Source organism: Narcine bancroftii, chromosome 5 (assembly GCF_036971445.1).
Source record: "Narcine bancroftii isolate sNarBan1 chromosome 5, sNarBan1.hap1, whole genome shotgun sequence".
Taxonomy (NCBI): domain Eukaryota; kingdom Metazoa; phylum Chordata; class Chondrichthyes; order Torpediniformes; family Narcinidae; genus Narcine; species Narcine bancroftii.
The window spans coordinates 65,470,285-65,488,748 of NC_091473.1; the positions used below are offsets into that span (position 1 = coordinate 65,470,285).

Here is an 18,464-nt window from a genome sequence, read left to right on the forward strand (position 1 = left end):
TCTGGTCCTGCTGTTGTTTTGTTGACCTATATAAACCCATTTCACTACAATCTAAACTTTCCCTACCTCTCACCCATAACCTTCTATTTTTCTAACATCCATGTGCTTATCTCACAATCTTTGAATGTCCTGATTATAGGAGCCCATCATTCTCTGTAAAAACCTGAACCTCTGACATCTCCCTTAAACTTTCCTCCACTCATCTTAAACAGATATCCTCTGGTATTTGCTTTTCTCGCTCCAGGAAAAAAGGTGCTGGCTGTCCACCGATTCTAAGCCCCTCATAATTTTATTTTCTTCTATGATATCATCCTTTGTCATTCCAAAGAGAAAAACTCCAGCTCTGTCATCCTTGCTTCATATAAAGTATTCTCCAATCCAGGCAAATCTCCTCTGCACCCACTCTCAAGCATCCATATCCTACCTATAATGGGGTGGCCAGAATAAGCGCAATACACCAAGAGTGGCAAATCAGAGTTTTATTGAGGTGCAACATTACCTCACAGCTCATGAACTCAATCTACCAAGTAATGAAAGCCAACACACCATACGCCTTCTTAACCACCCCATTAACCTCCACAACAAACATGGGGGATTCAGAGCACTATCCTCCCAAAATAAAGATAACCTAGCATACTTTTTCAGAGAGGAGTAGTGCTCACTTCGGCAGCACATATACTAAAATCGGAACGATTCAGAGAAGATTAGCATGGCCCCTGCGCAAGGATGACTCACAAATTCGTGAAGGATTCCATATTTTTAAAAAAAGAGTGGAGATAAGCTCTTCACAAATTTGTTGCATTGCTAATTCTTCCCTTGATATCTATCACATGGACTTACAAACCAGCCATAAGTATAATGCAATTTTTTTGTTCTTGTGTGGAAGTGGTTAACAGGTGAAACAATGCAACAGAGTATTTTATGTCTCGCCAAGTCCTAAAATCAGTGGAAATCAAACTTGTTCTCTCATCCTGAATCATCTTTTTACATTGTTGCATAACTGTCAAAACTAGTCACATCTTCACAATATGTCCTCAATGTTTTCCTCTTTAAATCAGATCACTGCTGATACTTCAAAGGTTTTCTTTGATAAGAATGTAAGAGACAGAAGCAGGAGTTGGCCATCTGGCCCATCAAGCCTGCTCTTTCGTTCAATAAGATCATGGCTGATCTGACGATGGACTCAGCTTCACTGCCCCACCTGTTCTCCATAACCCTTAATTTCCCAACTCTGCAAAAATCTAACAGAGCCTTAATTCAATGAGGCAGCCTCCACTGTTTCCTTAAATTCACTGCTGTCTGGGAGAAGCAAATTCTCCTTATCTTTCTTAAATCCACTCTCCCAAATCTTGGGGCTATGCCCCTTATTCTCCACAGAAAACAACCCGCCTGTTTCTATTTTATCTATTTCTTTCATAATTTTATGTTTCAGCAAGATCCTCCTCATCCTCTAAACTCAGTGAGTATAGTTTCAGACTATACCATCTTTCTTCATAGGCTAACCGCTTCATTCCTGGAATCAAGCAGGTGAACCTCCTCTGCGCCGCCTCCAAATCCAATCTATCGTCTCACAGTAAGGAGATCAGAATTTCACGTAGAACTCCAGGTGTAGCCTCATCAGTATCCTGTACAGTTGCAGCAGAACTTCCCTGCCCTTAAACTCAATCCCTCTGGCCCAACATTTGACATTTTCAAGGCACCCAGGTCGATGGTGCTGTAATAACATTGCAATGACTGTTACACTAAATTAATGTAGCGGTCAGTGCAGCGCTATTACAGTTCCAGTGATCTGAGTTCAAATCATCACTGTCTGTAAGGAGATTGTATTTTCTCCCCATGTCTGTGTGGGTTTCCTCCAGGTGCTCTGGTTTCATCCCACGTTCCAAAGACATATGGGACTTCGGTTTCCAGGCTATTGGATGTTATTCCCATTATTACTCATATACACATCCTTAATTGCATGTTACACAGTTGTATCAAAGTTCAAATTCAAATTTCAGAGAAATTATAAAAGTTCATATATGACATCACATACAGCCCTGAGATTCTTTTTCCTGCAGGCCAGGTAGAATTACATTTATTGGTCGTACATAAAAATCTGTACTCAACAAATAAACAAATAAATGGACTGTGCAATATAGAGAAAAAAAACTAATTAAAAAACACAGCAAAGTGCAAAAGTAAGTATCTTTAAATAAGTCCCTGATTGAGTTTGTTGATGAGGAGTCTGATGGGGGAGGGGTAGCAGCTGTTCCTGAACCTGGTGGTGTGAGTCTTGTGGCACCTATACCTCTTTCCTGATGGTAGCAGTGAGAATTAATGTTCCAGTGAACAGGTGAGTTTAATGGGAGCTGGAAATAGTCAAGTTCTCCAGGCTTGAGCTCTGGCAACAAATCTACTACCCATATTCCAGACCTGGTGTTCTGGACCCAGCACTAGCCCAACCTACACATATCTTGCTCAGAGTCTGGATCCTGGATCCAGCCATGCACATCTTGTCTGGACCCCACAACACACCTTGTCCAAAGTCAAGACCTACACTCACTCCATACACCTTGTTCAGAGTCCAAACCCAACCCCACCCACACACACCTTGTTGACAGTCTGTACCCAACTCCATCACACACATCTTGTCCACAGTCCGTATCCAGCCCCACCCATACACACCTTCTGCACAGTCCAGACACACCTCCACCCACACACACCTTGTCCACAGTTTGACCCAGCCGTACCCATATACATCTTGTCCAAAGTCCAACACAGCACCACCTACACACACCTTGTCCACAATCCAGATTCTGGACCCAGTGATGTTCCTCATCCCTAATGCTGGCACGCACCACTTTTGGACCAATGCATGAGCCACATACTAAACCACCAGGATTTTTGGACAATTGGGTGCCACATTAAACCCTGGAGGGCTGGTTAGCATTCCTCTCACAAGAAATAAAATCTAATTTCACATTTAATCGTGCAGAGAAGATTTACTAGGATGTTGCCCAGACTTCAGCAACTGAGTCACAAGGAAAGGTTAAATAGTTAAGGACTTTATTTCCTGGAGATTAGAAGAATGAGGGGAGATTTGATAGAGATATTTAAAATTGTCAGGGGGATGGACAGAGTAAATATAGGTAGGCTTTTTTCCACTGAGCATAGGTGAGATGTAAACCAGAGGACATGGTGTCACATCTGAATATCTGAAAGACTTTATTTAATCAGAATGTCTAAGGAAATGTATCACAATTTCTAAATTTGTAAATGCATTTTAATAAATTAAATAATTGTATAAAATAATGAGAGAAACAGATCAGGTGAATGCAGAGAGTCTTTTGCCCAGAGCAGGAGAATTGGCAAAGAAAAGACATAGTGTTAAGGTGAGGGGTGAGATTTAGCAAGAGCCTGAGGCGTAACTTTTTTTAAATGCAGATGGTGGTGGGTGTCTGGAATGGACTGCCAGAGGAGGTAATTGAGGCAGATACTAATCAATGTTAGAGAAATATTGGATAGATACACGAACAGGATAGGTTTCGAGGAATTATGGGCCAAACGCAGGCTGGTGGGCCTTGTGTGGGTGAGGTAGTTTGGTTGGTCTGGGTAAGTTGAGCTGAAGGGCCCGTTTCTCATTGTATGACATGTAACATTAATTTCTAAATTTAATTGCAGAAATTCTTCTCTGGGTACAGCCAGGGGAAGGAGGGTTGCTGCTCAAAACCTTGGACATCTGATTTTGTGCCTGCCGATATTTCCAGTATTTCACCGACAATTCTCAAAAGAATAGCACCCCCCCCCAAAAAAAAAGCTGTATTCTTGCCAGGTGGACTCTGACTGGGAAAAATTGGCAGACAGTGTAACTGAAGCAAATCTCAGCAAAACAATGGGACGGAATCATGTCTTTTCTCGAACGGAGAACACAGCACTCAATGCTGTGCCAATCTATATATTCCTACCAAAAAAAAAAGAAACCCTTCCCACCTGGGAATCCTGTTTCTCTTTCATCCATGTGCCTGTCTCTTAAATGCCCCCAATGTTTCAGCCTCCACCACCAACCCTGGCAAGGCATTCCAGGCATCCACAACTCTGTGTAAAAAAAAACTTACACCTGATGTCTCCATTAAACTTTCCTCCCTTCACTTTTTACAGATGTCCTCTGTTATTTGCTATTCCCGCCCTGGGAAATCTTGTGAGTGACCCCCACTTCTGCAGCCTTTGCTAGTTATTGTGGTTGCATGCAGGAAGGCCTTCTCAATTGACCAGGTGTGATCCTCTCCTTTCTCACCTTAAATCATGAGTAGGCGGGGCGGGGCGCAGGGAGGTGAATCGGAGCGCGAAAGGAGGTGTGTGAGAGGCGCAGAGCCGGTTTATTATCATCAAACTGTCTGAAGGGGAACTCGGTGCTCAGCTGCCGATTTGCCATTCGGTTCAGCGGCGGAGCAGCAAAGGGTTTCGTGACACACTGTCAGATAGATGAGCGCGATGCAGAACAATGTACCTATCTGTCGTGAACCACGTTGTCACCAAACACCTGCTCACATGCCTGCAGATCCACCAGTGACTTCACCTTGCCCATTAGCTGCCGTTGTGAAAGAGGATTAACAATGCAGTATTTAACTCGCCCCAAAGATGGAACAAACTTTTGCTTTGTTTTGTTGAACAGGCTTGCTTTCATTCTGAAATAATTGACACGCGGAAAATTTTAAATCAGAAAGAAATTCCTCCGCACCGAAGCAACAACAAAAAAGAAACTAAGAGGGCCAAGCTAAATAGACCCTATGTGGTTTGAGGCGGTGGGCAGAAAGCAGTCAATCGGGGAGAAAGAAAAGTTAGGAGAGGGGTCGAGAGGCTGCCCGGTGGAAGGCGAAAGGGGCGGCGCCGGGCTGGGGAGGGGTGGCGGCGGCGGCGGCGGCGGAGGAGGAGGAGGAGGAGGCGGGCGCGCGGGTGACGCGGCCGCTGAGAAAGTTACTCGGAGTTCTAATGTCGGCAACATTGTAGCCGGGGTGGCCGCCGGCGTGCCCTGTAACTCGCCGATCTCTCCGCACATTGTTGCACAGCTCGCTTTCCCATCTGAGCAGCTCGCTTCTATGAGGATTGTTGCACCGAGGGAGCTGCTGAGAGATGGGAGCCGGTCGGCTTTGGAAACGTTTTTGGGGCGTGATGTGGTTGGTTGCTGTCTGTGCAGGTCAGTGGACGAGGAAGGGGAAGGGGATGGGATGGGATGGGATTGGGGGGGGGGGGGGGGGAGGTCAAGGTGGCGGTTTGTGGATCGGATTGTTAATCCGATTGCTTGGGGTTGGGGGTGGGGGAGTAAGTGGGGCCACCGAAGGGAATCGGTTCCGGGCAAGCAGCGTGGTTATGAAGGCCGTCCTCCTGCCCCGTGTCTCGCTCCCCAAACAAACTTCTGACAGACTTCCATCGCCGGAATGTGGGGTATTGGCGTCTCGCAACCTGTGTGTGCGTTGGTGAGGGGCGCTGAAAATGGAAACTTTTTTTCCTTTCTTTTGAGTGTCTCAATATCGGCAGGCACAAAATCTGATGTCTACGGTTTTGGGCAGCGACACTCCTTCCCCTTCTCTTCCAGTCTAGGGGTGTCCAAGTGGCGCCGGACGAGAGGAAATGATCTGCACTCTTTCTTCTCTCTTCCCCCTCAGCCCCCCCCCCCCTTCTTCTTCCCTACTTTGAGGGTTTGTGACAGGTTCTGGCCGTCTCAAACGGTTTTCATCTCTCCTTTCTCCATCTTAAAACTGCCACAGACCCCGTTGAATAAACAGAAAAAAAGTTTTCGTCCAGATAAATGCACTCGACCACTACTGGTGGTGGAATAACGTTCGACCTTCAAACTTCCAGTTACTTTTCGCCACTGGGTTTTTTTTCTCTCCCTTTTTAAACTCTAAAGTTTTAATGCAGATCTGGCACTATTTGCCCGGCGAAGTAGAACGAAGTCGTGCGGACAGCGGTTTCACATCTGGATTGGGTCTGTGCTGGATCGCGGGGGTTTCTTTCTCCCCCGCTTCCCTCCTAGTGACTTTTAATGGAAAAAGAGGAAAGCCGTTTTTAAAAAGAAACAGACTACAGCTGTCAATGTCAGGAAAGGAGCAGAAGTTTCACAGTCAAAAGACTGGTGATTCACACGCAACTGGTGTGTTGGAACCCAGTTTTTAAAAAAAAGTCATGGCAGCAGTTTTCAGCCATGCTTTATCAGGTTTTGAATTTCAATGAAGAAATGAGCGAGTGCCCAGTGTTTGTGTCGCATTACTGAGCACAGAAAGTTTCGTCCTTTTTCCACTGTTGGGCAAACAACTGGTGTTTGAGAAGAGTTTGAACTTCACGGTTCGAGCCGCGTCGGGTTGATATGTTGCGGTGCTGTTGAATCGCCACACATGACCCGCACCAGGCACACTGATTACACTTTGTTCAAACGTGAGCGCCCCCTGAGCTTTAAGCTGTTATTCAGCGGTAACTTTAAAACTTGTTCCAAGAAGAAGAAAAACTACGAAAAGACTGAAACAATGATTTATGGAAACTCCCCTCGGGTTTACCAGTAAATGCACCATTCAGTGCAAAGTTCGGGGGGGGGGGGGGTGGGAGAACAGCCTCATTACATCATTGGAGTGTCCTGTGTGGCACTTCCACATGATAGTTCACTTTCAGGTTTCGTCACCGGTGTTATACATGTGTCTCGGCTGTTGTAAAGTGCGTCTGAATAAACCTGGAAATTAATGGCTTTGAGTGAACAGTATTATGTGTATCGTGCATAATAGTCAGCTGAATGAGAACTGGGTGGGGGTGCTTGATGATCGTTGCTTAAGGTTGGAGTGGGAGAAGAATTCCAAACTGCTGTGCGATGGATGGGTTATCTGGTGTTGATCAAGAGCCAACTGTGCTCCTACTGTTGTTGCCAAAAGCTCAGGAACTGGACAACTTGTCTGGGTGACTTGTTGCCACATTATTCCCTCTTTGTAGAATGAGCCAAGGGTTTTACAGGTGTTTGTGTATGTGTGTGTTAGCAACCAGGGGTTCTTTTTCTGTGTGTGTGTGTGTGTAATAGGAACCAGGGTGTTTTTTTGTGTGTGTGTGTATGTGTGCATGTAAGAGGAACCAGGGTTCCACTGTGTGTGTGTGTGTGTGTGTGTGTGTGTGTGTGTGTGTGTGTGTGTGTGTGTGTGTGTGTGTGTGTGTGTAAGAGGAACCAGGATTCCACTGTGTGTGTGTGTGTGTGTGTGAGAAAGAGAGAGAGAGTAAAGAGGCAGGGGTTTTGTTTGTGTAAAAGGAGCCAGTTGTTTGAGAGTGTGAGAGTATGCAAGCAAGAATGTGAGGGTGTGTGAAAGCATCCAGGAGTTTCACGTGACTGTGTATGTGTGTGTTGAAGGAGCCAGTGGTTTTACTTCATGCAATTCTGTGACAACTGCTGGGAATTGTGTATAAGTGAGTGTGAGATACCAATCCCAGACTGCGCCTGAGTGTGATGCGACACTTGCTGGACATCAGTGGAGAAGGTTATTTGAGGAGGTGGGTTTTGTTCATGCTGCAAAATTCATAGTAGTCAATGGCAGGAAAAAAAACCTGAAAACTTGCTCACTCACTAATCAGCACATCTTATAACAGCACTGGCAAGCCGAGTGTCGCTTGTTACTGTGCTGCCAAGTTAACGGGGCCTTCCAAGATGTACCTTTGATTGGAAAGAATTGTGTGATGACTTTTGAATGTGCTCCAATGTACTATGGGGTAAGTTGGCAAAATAGAGAGGAGTTACATGTGTTAAAATGTAATGCTGCACTTGCTTTGCACCTCTAAAAGTGTGAAGAGATTTTGAGTTCTTTGTAGTGTGATAGTTGCTAAGCATTAGGACTGCGAGGCTATGCTGTTGTCTCTTGCTCACTGCACTCAGCTTTAGTTTGATTACACTGCAGAGATGGTGTCCAGCACCTACAGCATCAGAGTTGCAAGTATGTGGTGCTGCAAACCAAGAGCAAGGTTTGACAGACTGAGTAAGCCAACAGCGCAACTGAACAAATGCAGATTCCTTCACCAGCTTCAAACTTGATTCTTTTACTTGCAGAACCCTTATCGTTTCTTAAATTAACCCGGGTGTATTCTTGCGAGGCAGTCTCCTGCCTGCCGTACCCAAAAATGCACGTGGATAGAAATGAGGAACTGTCATTGCTGGACCAAGGAATGGGTTGGGAAAGTATTAGGAGCTGTAACTGCACTCAGTCCATTTATTTTATCTTATTTTAGAAGATACCTGATAATAAGACAACTCAAACCTGGCCTCTATCTGATGCTGCCTTATGAATACCCTTGTCCCCTCCTTGTTTCTGATGTTGTCAGCTTTGATCATTATGCAGATTTCCTTCTATGTAATTACAGTCCAGCACTTTTCAGTATATACAATCAATTACTAACTTAAAAGCATAGGGATTTTACATATGGGAGTGGAATATTAAACAAATGTTAACACTTTATTCTTCTGTTGACCAGGATTTTCTTTCCTGCGTCTTCCATTTGCACAGAACGGTAGTGTCTTTAAAAAGTCAGGTACCATATTCTCTTGCTTCACTGAGAGGTTTAAATTGTGTTCAGTAAGCTGCAGAAAGAGATCTGTGTGAAACTTGTGCAGGAGCATGTCGGGTGGATTTAAAATGAGATTGTTTCAAATGCAGTTTGCTACGATTCTGATGCAACAACCCATATAAGGGTCAGTTCCACATAGGTCATTGGCATTTTGCTCTGTTGTTTGGACAGTATGGATTGGACCTGGAATGAAATAACAACCTATTTTTTTCCCCAAAATTTGGTCAAAGATAATAACACCCTGTCAATAATGGAATTACGAATCAGTGATATGCTAATGGTTTGCAAGGACACCCAATTTTACTGTCTGAACTCCTTTGGCAGACTGCCTATGAGAAACATGTTTTAAGGTTGTCTAAGGTCACCACAGGATCTAGATTAACTGGGAAAATGAGCCAAGGAATGTCAGATGGAATTTCACCTCAACAAGTATGAGGTGCTGCACTTTGGTAGGTTAAACCAGTGCTGGGCTTGCACAGACTTTGCAGAGTTTTGCAGAACTAAAGCTCTTGGAGGCTACAGCTATAGTGGTGAGGTATGTACTCAAGATGATTAAGAAGGGATTACAGATGGGGAGCAGTGAGAGAGAATCCCACAGAGGTCCCTTCGAAGGGAGTTCTTTGGGATTCTCTCTCACTGCTCCCCATCTGTAGTCTCTGCTGCTCCCAAGCTCTAGTGTTTTTACATCAGTCACGGTGTCGTCAGACTTTGTGTTTTACAACTGGTTAAGAAGGCATGTGGGACATTTGGCTTTAGTAAGGACATTGAGTACAGATGCAAGTACATCATGTTACAACTGTACAAGATGTTGGTGAGACCGCACTTGAAGTGTTGTACACAGTTTTGTTGAAAAGATATGAAGCTGGAAAGGGCACAGGAAAGATGTGTGAGAACTTTGTTGAGACTGGTGGGGTTGAATAATAAGAGGCTGGATGTGCTGGGATTTTTCTTCCTGTTGCCTATGTCACTGATGGGGAGATACTCTAGAGCAGGGGTGTCAAACTCAAATTCACGGAGGGCCAAAATTAAAAACTTGGACTAAGTTGAGGGCCGAACTAAATATTTATTGAAAATTTTCAACAACATCTGCATGTTTTCTCTTCTTTCAACATATGTAATGTTAAACTTTTTCTTATTAAAATAAATGTTTAATAATAGTTTTGGATAAACTCTTTCCAGAAGCATTAACAAATGAGAAATAAAATATTCAATAAATAATATTTCTCTATAGAGGATTTGTCAAATGTTGCTAGTGTGCTGTTGAATAGTAAAATCTGAGGGCTATTGAGAATGTGAGAGAATAACATGATTCCTGAAACAATCAAATGGGTGACTGATTGTGGGCATGAACTCTAGCAGGGTTATTTGCCATGCCCTTTTTCCATTGGTACAGATGTCCTTTGATTTACACACTTTTCAAGTTTTATGCCTAATGAGCTTGTATCCAGGTGCATTTTTAACCAGGAATATATTTATCACTGTGACATGAAACTATTGGAAGATCGTTTTATCCTGAGATTAAAGTTCATAATACTTACTCAGGCCTGTGTGCGGGAGGGCGGGGTTTGCGGACGATCGGGTTGGACAACGACAGTGCGGGGGCATCGGCTCTCGCTGCAGGGCGGCATCTCGGTGGATCAGCGGCCCCGTCACCGTGAGTCGCGGATCGGCCTGCGGCAGGGAGGGGGAGTGGGCAACGGTCCTGGCGAGGTCAGGCCCGAGGCCTCCGGTTCCGGGCGCTGGGAAGCGGCCTTGGCTTCCCCTGACACCGGCCAGGCCCCAAAACCAGAGTCCACGGTGAGACCCTGCAGCGTAAACAGAGGAGGTGGGGGCGATTAGCAGGCTGACGCCAATGCATTCTGGGATTTGTTGTATTACTGTGCATGCGCTATACTGGCACGGCGGCCAGTGGGCCACCTCTAATACATTTTTGAAATGATCTTGCGGGCCAAATATAATTATAGGCCCGCGGGCCAGAGTTTGACATGTGTGCTCTAGAGGTTTAGAAAAATCAGGCAAATACAGCAAAAAAAATTGTCAAAAATAAAATAGTAAAAAATAGAAGTTTAAAATTGGTGCCCCCTATCGGTTAGTTTGCCAATCCACAAACACACAATCTCAAGCAACCGGAAAATTCACTTATCTGGCATCTACCAGTCCCCATAGCTGCCGGATACTGGGATTTTTACTGTAGTTGTAGGCTTTTTCCCAGGATAAGAAAATCTAAAATCAGATGGCATAGGTTTAAGATGAGAGAGAAAAGTTTTAAAAGGGGCCTGAGGGGCACCTTCTCATCACAGAGAGTGGTGAAGAGATGAAGCATGCTGCTGCCAAAGGAAATGGTTGAAGCTGGGATATTTGAGATGCTTAAAAGGCATTTTGACAGGTACACGGATGGGAGAAGGTGATGTACTGTAGTTCTTTTGCTGAATTCCAGCAAATGGGACTGGCTTGGTTAGCAAGGACAATTTGGAACCAAACAGTATGTGGTAGATCCTGATATCTTCACGTGCCACATGCCTTCTTAATCAGTAGTAAAGTACGAATGTTTGCAGACACCATGGTTGATGTAAAAACACTAGAGCTTGAGAGATGCAAATGCTGCACGACCCTCCTTCGTCCCTGTCACATTTCTAGTCTTCCTTGCTTTCTTTGCCAATAGCAATAACCTCTCCACAAGTCAGGAGCCGCTAAGCACTCAGCAGGTCAGGCAGCATTTGGGGAGAGGGAGAGAGTTAACATTTCAGGTGCTGTACTTCTTAGTGTATGTGGAGAAATGGTAATTGAAATATCCACAATAATAATGACCAGTTACTAGTATCAAGTTAAAAGGCAGCATTCCAAGCCATTCAGAAAAATGTGTAAACACTTCTTCTCGAGGATAAATCCCTCCCATGCCTTCATTTCAGTAAGATGGACAAGTTTCCTCTTTGCCGAACAAGCTCACTATGAAACACAGCTTCAGTTTTGCCTGGGGATTCAACTCCATGTATGTTTGCCTATTTTGAAAGATTAAAATCCGAGAAGATCACTGCTGCTGGGATAGTGACTCTTGCAGCTGGAGAAACTTGGCAGGTCATGCCACATCCACAAGAATATTATCATCCACACCACATCCACGAGGCATGTTATAGTGGAGACTTCCTTCAGTTAGATTGCAGAGGTCCTTCAGTTTCAGTGGCAGAAGGTTTTGGGAACCATTGGTCTAATATTTCCTGTTCTTTCCACACATCCTGCCTCAAATTACTCGATTGTTTTCTGAAATAATTAATTTGCAGATGAATGAGTTGGTGCATAAACCATCCTATGGGGAAACATTGTTCTTGTAGGACAGCCTTTTTCATCTGTCCAGACTATGTCATATTACAGAGTCTCTGAGATATGCGACCTGGAAACCGCCTCTTTCACCACCCTCTGAACTAACCATCAAACTCCCTTTTACACTAATCCAACCCCAACGTAATTTAATCCCTCCCCCAAACTCTCCCATTCACCTGCATGCTTGGGCTATTTTAGTGGTCTTTACAGCTACCAACTCACACAGCGTCTTTGGGATGTTGGAGGTAGCACCTGGGAGAAACCCATGCAATCACAGGGAGAACATGCCAACCCCACTCAGCAGCAGAGGGCAGGATTGAAAACTGGATCTCTGGGGCAGTAAACTCCTCCCCTATCCTGCTTATGTCTGTTACAGGTCTGCAATAGATTCGGTGGAGGAAAATATCATTCAGAAGTAAAGGTTAAAAGTAGGTTAGGTTCCCAGTATAAGCTGCTGTCATCATTTCCACTAAGCCTTTGGATGCAGACACTGGAGATACATGAGAGACTGCAGATGATGGAATCTGAAGCAGAAAGCAATCTGTTGAAGGAACTCGGCAGGTCAAGCAGCATCTGGGAGAAAAAGAAAAAATATATATTTCTGGTGGGAACCTTTCATCGAGTCTAGACAAGGAGTTTCAATCTTCCTCCAGCAGATTGTTGTCTGGTTTCTTTGACAGAAGTATTGCTGTTAAAAAGAAAATTGAGAGCAAACTGCCTTGCTTCCAGGCTTGTTTTATTTGAGTCGATCTGTTTTTTTACCATTTGGAGCGGGATTCTGATCCACAGAGGCTCTGCTTTTTTCTGGTCTGTCTTGGTTTCCCACACCAACTGGTTTTGTGTAAACTCGAGCAGCAAGTCCCAGGCCAAAACTAAGGAAATTGTAACAGCGTCTGTCCTTTGTAAGCTGAAAGTCTGGCGAGTTGGGAAATGCTCAGTGTTGGTCTGTTTAAAATTTTAGAAAACATGATCGACTTTGGAAACTCTGGGCAGAAATTTAAAGTGCTTTGATTTAACTGAGAGTTGAAATATTTGGCCTCTTCACCCCTTTTTCTGTTTATAATATCACCTCCCTCCCTTTAGTTTTGATAGAGGGTCCTGACCCGAAATATTGACTGATCACTTCTACTCCCGATGCAGTCTGACCTGCAGTGATTTTTTTTTGTTCAAGATTCCAGCATCTGCCGCATTTTGCATTTCTCTGCAGGCTTTCTTTATCTGCTCATGTAGGCAATTAGAGAGCAAGGCAGGAAGATGGAAAAAGAATGGGAAGAGATTTGTGATAAACAGCCACTGCACAGTCAAGTGCAGAACATGTTTGTTTAATGTGAATCTGAAATCTGCAGGATTGCTCAGCTCCACATGGGACCACCAGAAATGATTACAGGTGATGTCTGAGTAACTCGGTGAGTAAATGAAGTAGCATTGTAATGAACAGGGAGGGTTCCAAATTAAATAGAACATTACAGGACTGTACAGGCCTTTCAGTCCACAATGTTGTGTAGGCCCATATAAAACTACTCCACAACACTCTGACGCTTCCCAATCTCACACCCATGACCCTCTATTTTTCTTACATCCATGTTCCTATCTGAGTGCTTTCTAAATGTTTCTATTGTACCAGCTGCCACCATCATCCCCAGCAATGCATTCTAGGCACTCACTATTCTGTGTATTTAAAAAAAACTTGCCTCTGGCATCTCCCCTAATTGATCTCAGCTGGACAAAAGTGTATGCTACCATAAGACGGAGTGACCTCGGGTTGGGAAAGTGTAAAACTCCTCATGTCTGAAGGAGGTTGTTTCCTATCCCCTCTCTTGCGGTGGCAACTCGCACAGAATAACTTGGGGAGAGTGGATTGTAACAGCACAGTCAGGGGGAGGAGGCAGGGTTTCCAAGCATTGCTTGCACAAAAAAAATGGGGTTTTGAAAGAACTCCAGAAAGTAATTGGATACAGTTGATGAAACTGGAAAATACATGGAGCAGACCTGCTTCAAGTGGAGTGCTGTCTTTCACTGATTCAACAATAGATTTGCTACCCAATTCGGTCACATAGGTCAGGCCAACTTGAGCCAGTAGGTTATCTTCCTGATCACGGGCGAAGTTGGAGTCCAGCTGCCGACGGTTCAGTGACTAACCTGAGCTGAAAAGGATTCAACTGTGTCAGGAGAGATAAGCCAGAAGACTGGATGCTGGAAAACTGGACCAAGACACAAAGTACTGGAGGAATGTAGCAGGGTCCTCCAGCACTTTGTGTGTTGCTTCTGTTAGGTGAGCACATGATCTCAGCGTGACTGTGATTTTCTGTGAGGTTGAACCTTTTGCCATCACTTTTGGCAGAAGTTTTGAATCATAACTGCTGAGTTTGACCAATCTGGTGGAAGGAGACACCCAATAGCAAGTGGAAAGTTGGTGAAGTAAGACATTTAATGACAATGTATATTTAAATTTTATCAGAGGGAAGGTTAGGATTTTTGAGTAGATTTCTCTAGGTTGGAAGAACTTCATGGGCTGAAGGGTCTCTACTGTGCTGTAATGTTCTGTGTCTACCTACAAGAGAGCCCTGTCATAATTCCTTGACTTAAAATAGCTACCACAAGCCAGATGCAGTCACATGCCAGATAAACAGGCTCCAGGCACAATCATTGGTTTGTGAGGGGATGGTTAATTGAAGAGAGGAATACCACTTTGCATTATAGTGATTCATTGTGATAAGTCACCAGGTTTCTATGAGCAGGATCTTGCCAAAGTCAGGTTTTGCTTCCTTTGTCCAATGAATTTCATGATGGTCTTTTTTTTTTAACCAAGCTGCACTCCAGGTTGGAAGGTTAATTGGCCTCTGTAAATTGGAAAGTTGGTAGAAACTGGGGAGAATGAATTGAGACTGGCAACATGAAATACTGCAGTGGGAGAAAAAAATGATTGATGTTTTGGGTCGTAACCCTATTTATTAATAATATGGTAGAAGCCGATTTTGACCATTGACATCTGTGGCACCCAATTAACCTACCAACCCCCAAACGTTGTTTTGAGGGCTGGAGGAAACTATGCAGGTCACGGGAGAATGTAGAAGCTCCTGACACTGTGCCGGATTCAAATTGGGATCACGAGAACAGTAATAGCATTGTGTTAACCACTATCAGAAAAGACCCAAATGAGATCGGTCGGTGCAGCATGAGTGTGAAAATGGTGCTTAATGGTCAGCATGGACACAAGGTTAAAAGGCTTGTTTCTGTGGTGGTGAAAACATAAAACAAGAAAGGCTGCTGATGCTGGAGTCAAGTGCAAGGCACAAATGTGCTGGAAAAACTTAGTGGGCCACACAGCATCCATAGGAAGTCAACGGGTAAACAATGTTTTGGGCTTGGGTATCAGCAAAAACGTGCAGGTGTCTGCATAAAAAGATGAGGGAGGAAGGGATAGGCAGATAGGGGGAGAAAGGGGCGGGAGATAGGGAGGATGGGGTGGGGAGATGGGGAGGATGGGGTGGGGAGATGGGGAGGAAGGGGTGGGGAGATGGGGAGGAAGGGGTGGGGAGATGGGGAGGAAGGGGTGGGGAGATGGGGAGGAAGGGGTGGGGAGATGGGGAGGAAGGGGTGGGGAGATGGGGAGGAAGGGGTGGGGAGATGGGGAGGAAGAGGCGGAGAGATAAGGGGAGAAAGGGGTGGGGAGATAGGGGAGAGGGTCTAGAACTTCAAATTCCTGGGTGTGAACATCTCTGAGGAACTGTCCTGAAGCTTCCATGTTGATGCAATCACGAAGAAGGCTCGCCAGTGGCTATACTTTGTGAAGTATGTCACTGAAGATCTCGTAAACTTCTACAGGTGCACTGTGCAGAATATTCTGATGGTTGCATCACTGTCTGGTATGGAGGTGCCAATGCTCAGGACAAGAATAAACTCCAGAGGGTTGTTAACTTTGTCTGCCATGCCACAGGAGCCATCAAGGAAGGCATGAGGCGGTGTCTTAAAAAAGCAGCCTCTATCCTTAAAGACCCCCATCACCCAGGCCATGCCCTCTTCACTCTATTACCATTGGGGAAAAGGTACAGGAGACTAAAGACGAGCACTCAACGGCACAAGGACAGGTTCTTCCTCTCTGCCATCAGATTCCTGAATAATCAATGAACCAAAGCATTGCTTTACTTTTCGTGCACTATTATTTTAATATATATTGTTATTGTAAGATGGTTATAATATGAATGTTTGCACCTTGGTGCTGCCACAAAACGTTGAATTTCGTTACTTATTTACAACAATAAATTCTGATTCTGAGGAAGGGGCACGGGGCTGATCACAGGTTAACAGGCATTATTTTTCCTTTGGGAGAAGAAAAATAATGACACCACTGCACTCTGAATAAGTTCAGCCCAAATTCTAGTTCTCTCACTGAAGAAAACTTTCTCCCTGTAAAGACGATAGAGATAGCAGAATTAGGCTGCATGGTTAGTACAATGCTATTACAGCGCCAGTGATCTGGGTTCAAATCCACTGCTGAGTGTATGGAGTTTGTACGTTCTCCCTGTGTGTGGATCTCCTCTGGTTGCTCTGGTTTCCTCCCATGTTCCAAAGACATATTGTGTTAGTAGGTTAATTGGTCACAAGGGCTCATGGGCTGGAAGGGCCTGTTACCATCCAGTGACTGAATTTAACAAAAAAATTACATTTAAAATTGTAATGGGAAACATGACTGCCGAAGAATAAAAGTGGTAGGTGCTCTGACAACAGAGCTCAAAATCATGAGGAATTTTAACCAAGTAATTCAGGAAATACCATTTGTACTGGGTGCAGAGATAGAAATTCTACTCAATTTCCTTTCATTCTTCCATGCACCAGGGTATAAAGTCCTAACTCATTTAACCTTCTTTGTAACTTAATTCCTCAAGTCCCCAGAACATTGTAACTTTCCAGTGGGGAATTTTATTGTCACATGTATCGTGTTACAGAAAGGAGGTTTGTTTATTGTGAGCAGTCCAGCAGGTCAGCCCTTACAAAGTACAGCAATTAAAAACACAGTAGAGAGTGTAAAGATCAGTGAGAACAGTGCAAAGGCAACATTATTTTTCTGGGGTGAGCTTTGTGCAAGAGCTTGATAAAAGCAAAAAAAAAACTGCCCCTGATTCTGAGGACTTCTCCACCAGCCTCTGGGGTATGATTGTATTAAATGCTGAGCTGAAGTCAATGGACAGCAGCCTGATGTATGAGGTGCTGTTCTCTAGGTGGGTCAGGACAGAGTGGAGGGACAAGACCTAGGCATCATTAGCGGAATGGTACCATCTGCAGCTGAATTGAAATGCGCCTAGCGTCTCTGGGAAGTGCATTCCATCACCAGGCGCTCTAAGCATTTCATAATGGTGGAGGTCAGTGCCACTGGGCAGTAGTCATTGAAGCCTGTTACTGTCGCCCTTCTTGGAACCAAGATGATGGTGGATGCTTTGAAACCTGTGGGGATGATAGACTCCTGCAATGACATGTTGAAGATCTCCATAAGGACTTTCTTCAGTTTGTCTGCACAATCCTTCAATATTCTACCGGTTATGTTGTCTGGTCCTGCTGCCTGGTGTGGGTTCACCATGGATAAGATTTTCCTCACCTTGGCTATGGCAATGCAATGGGCCTGTTCTTTAGGGGAAAACAGAGCTTTCTTTGGTGCCAGCTTATTCTTCTCATTGAATGCTATCTAGAAGATGTTCATTCTGCCTGGAAGGCGATGTTGATTCGCACGGTTGTCTTGTGATCTGTTATTGTTTTGATATCTTGCCACATGTGCCTCACATTGCTGGTCTCGCACAGCTGACGATGGATCCTCTATGTGTATGCAGACTTTGGCTTTTGGATTACATGGGAGAGTTCATCCCAAGATGATCTTAGTGCCAACTTGTCTCCTGAGATCTGCATCTCTGAGAAATACATGGATCTCTGCATCAACCATGGTATCCAGTTAGCCCTGGTTGTGTAGCATTTGAACTCCATGATATCCTCAACACACTTGCTAATATAGCCAGTCACTGAGCTTGTATACACCCACAATGCTTACATGCCCATTGTAGGTGGCTGCTTCTCTGAAACCGCTCCAGTCTGTGGTCTCAAAGCAATTCTGTTGTGGTGCAGTGGCCCCCTACTCCTGGTCATGTCCTGATCTCCCTGCGAACTGGCTTAATTTGTTTTGCAGCAGTTTATATACTGGGGTTAGCAGGACTGATGTGGTCCGAGTACCAAGGTGGGAGTGAGGGGCAGCCTTGCACTCTCGATCTAGGGTGTTCTCTCCTCTGGTGATGAAGTTGACATGGTGTTGTTGAGTCTATGGTAGAACAGTTTCCAGGTTGGCGTGGTTAAAGTTGCCAGCTACAATCATGCAACTGTCAATATGTGACGTCTGGGCTTCACAAATGGCACCATAAATCTCTTCTGTTGCTTCATTCACCCTCATTTGCAGAAGGTGGAATGTTAACTACAGCAATCAGTGTGGTCATGAATTCCCTGGGCAGGTAGAAGGATTAAATAAGAAAGAAAATTAGAGCAAACTTTAAGTGTGCATTGAGAAATGGGTTGGGGTGATGGATAACTTATTCATGATT

At 44.5% G+C, this 18,464-nt stretch overlaps 1 protein-coding gene and 1 non-coding gene across 3 annotated transcripts in view; both read left to right on the forward strand.

Moving 5' to 3' along the window:
• Positions 1-654: 654 nt before the first annotated feature.
• Positions 655-761, forward strand: LOC138765581 (U6 spliceosomal RNA). The gene has a single exon (XR_011358577.1). It is a non-coding gene; the product is annotated as a U6 spliceosomal RNA (small nuclear RNA).
• Positions 762-4,960: 4,199 nt separating this feature from the next.
• LOC138763457 (neurogenic locus notch homolog protein 2-like) overlaps positions 4,961-18,464 on the forward strand; it is a 241,228-nt gene continuing 227,724 nt past the window's right edge. For both annotated transcript variants that reach the window (XM_069937636.1, XM_069937639.1), the window contains exon 1: positions 4,961-5,176. In XM_069937636.1, the coding sequence (XP_069793737.1) occupies positions 5,113-5,176 (64 nt within the window). In that variant the 5' untranslated portion in view covers positions 4,961-5,112. The remainder of the gene's footprint in view (positions 5,177-18,464) is intronic.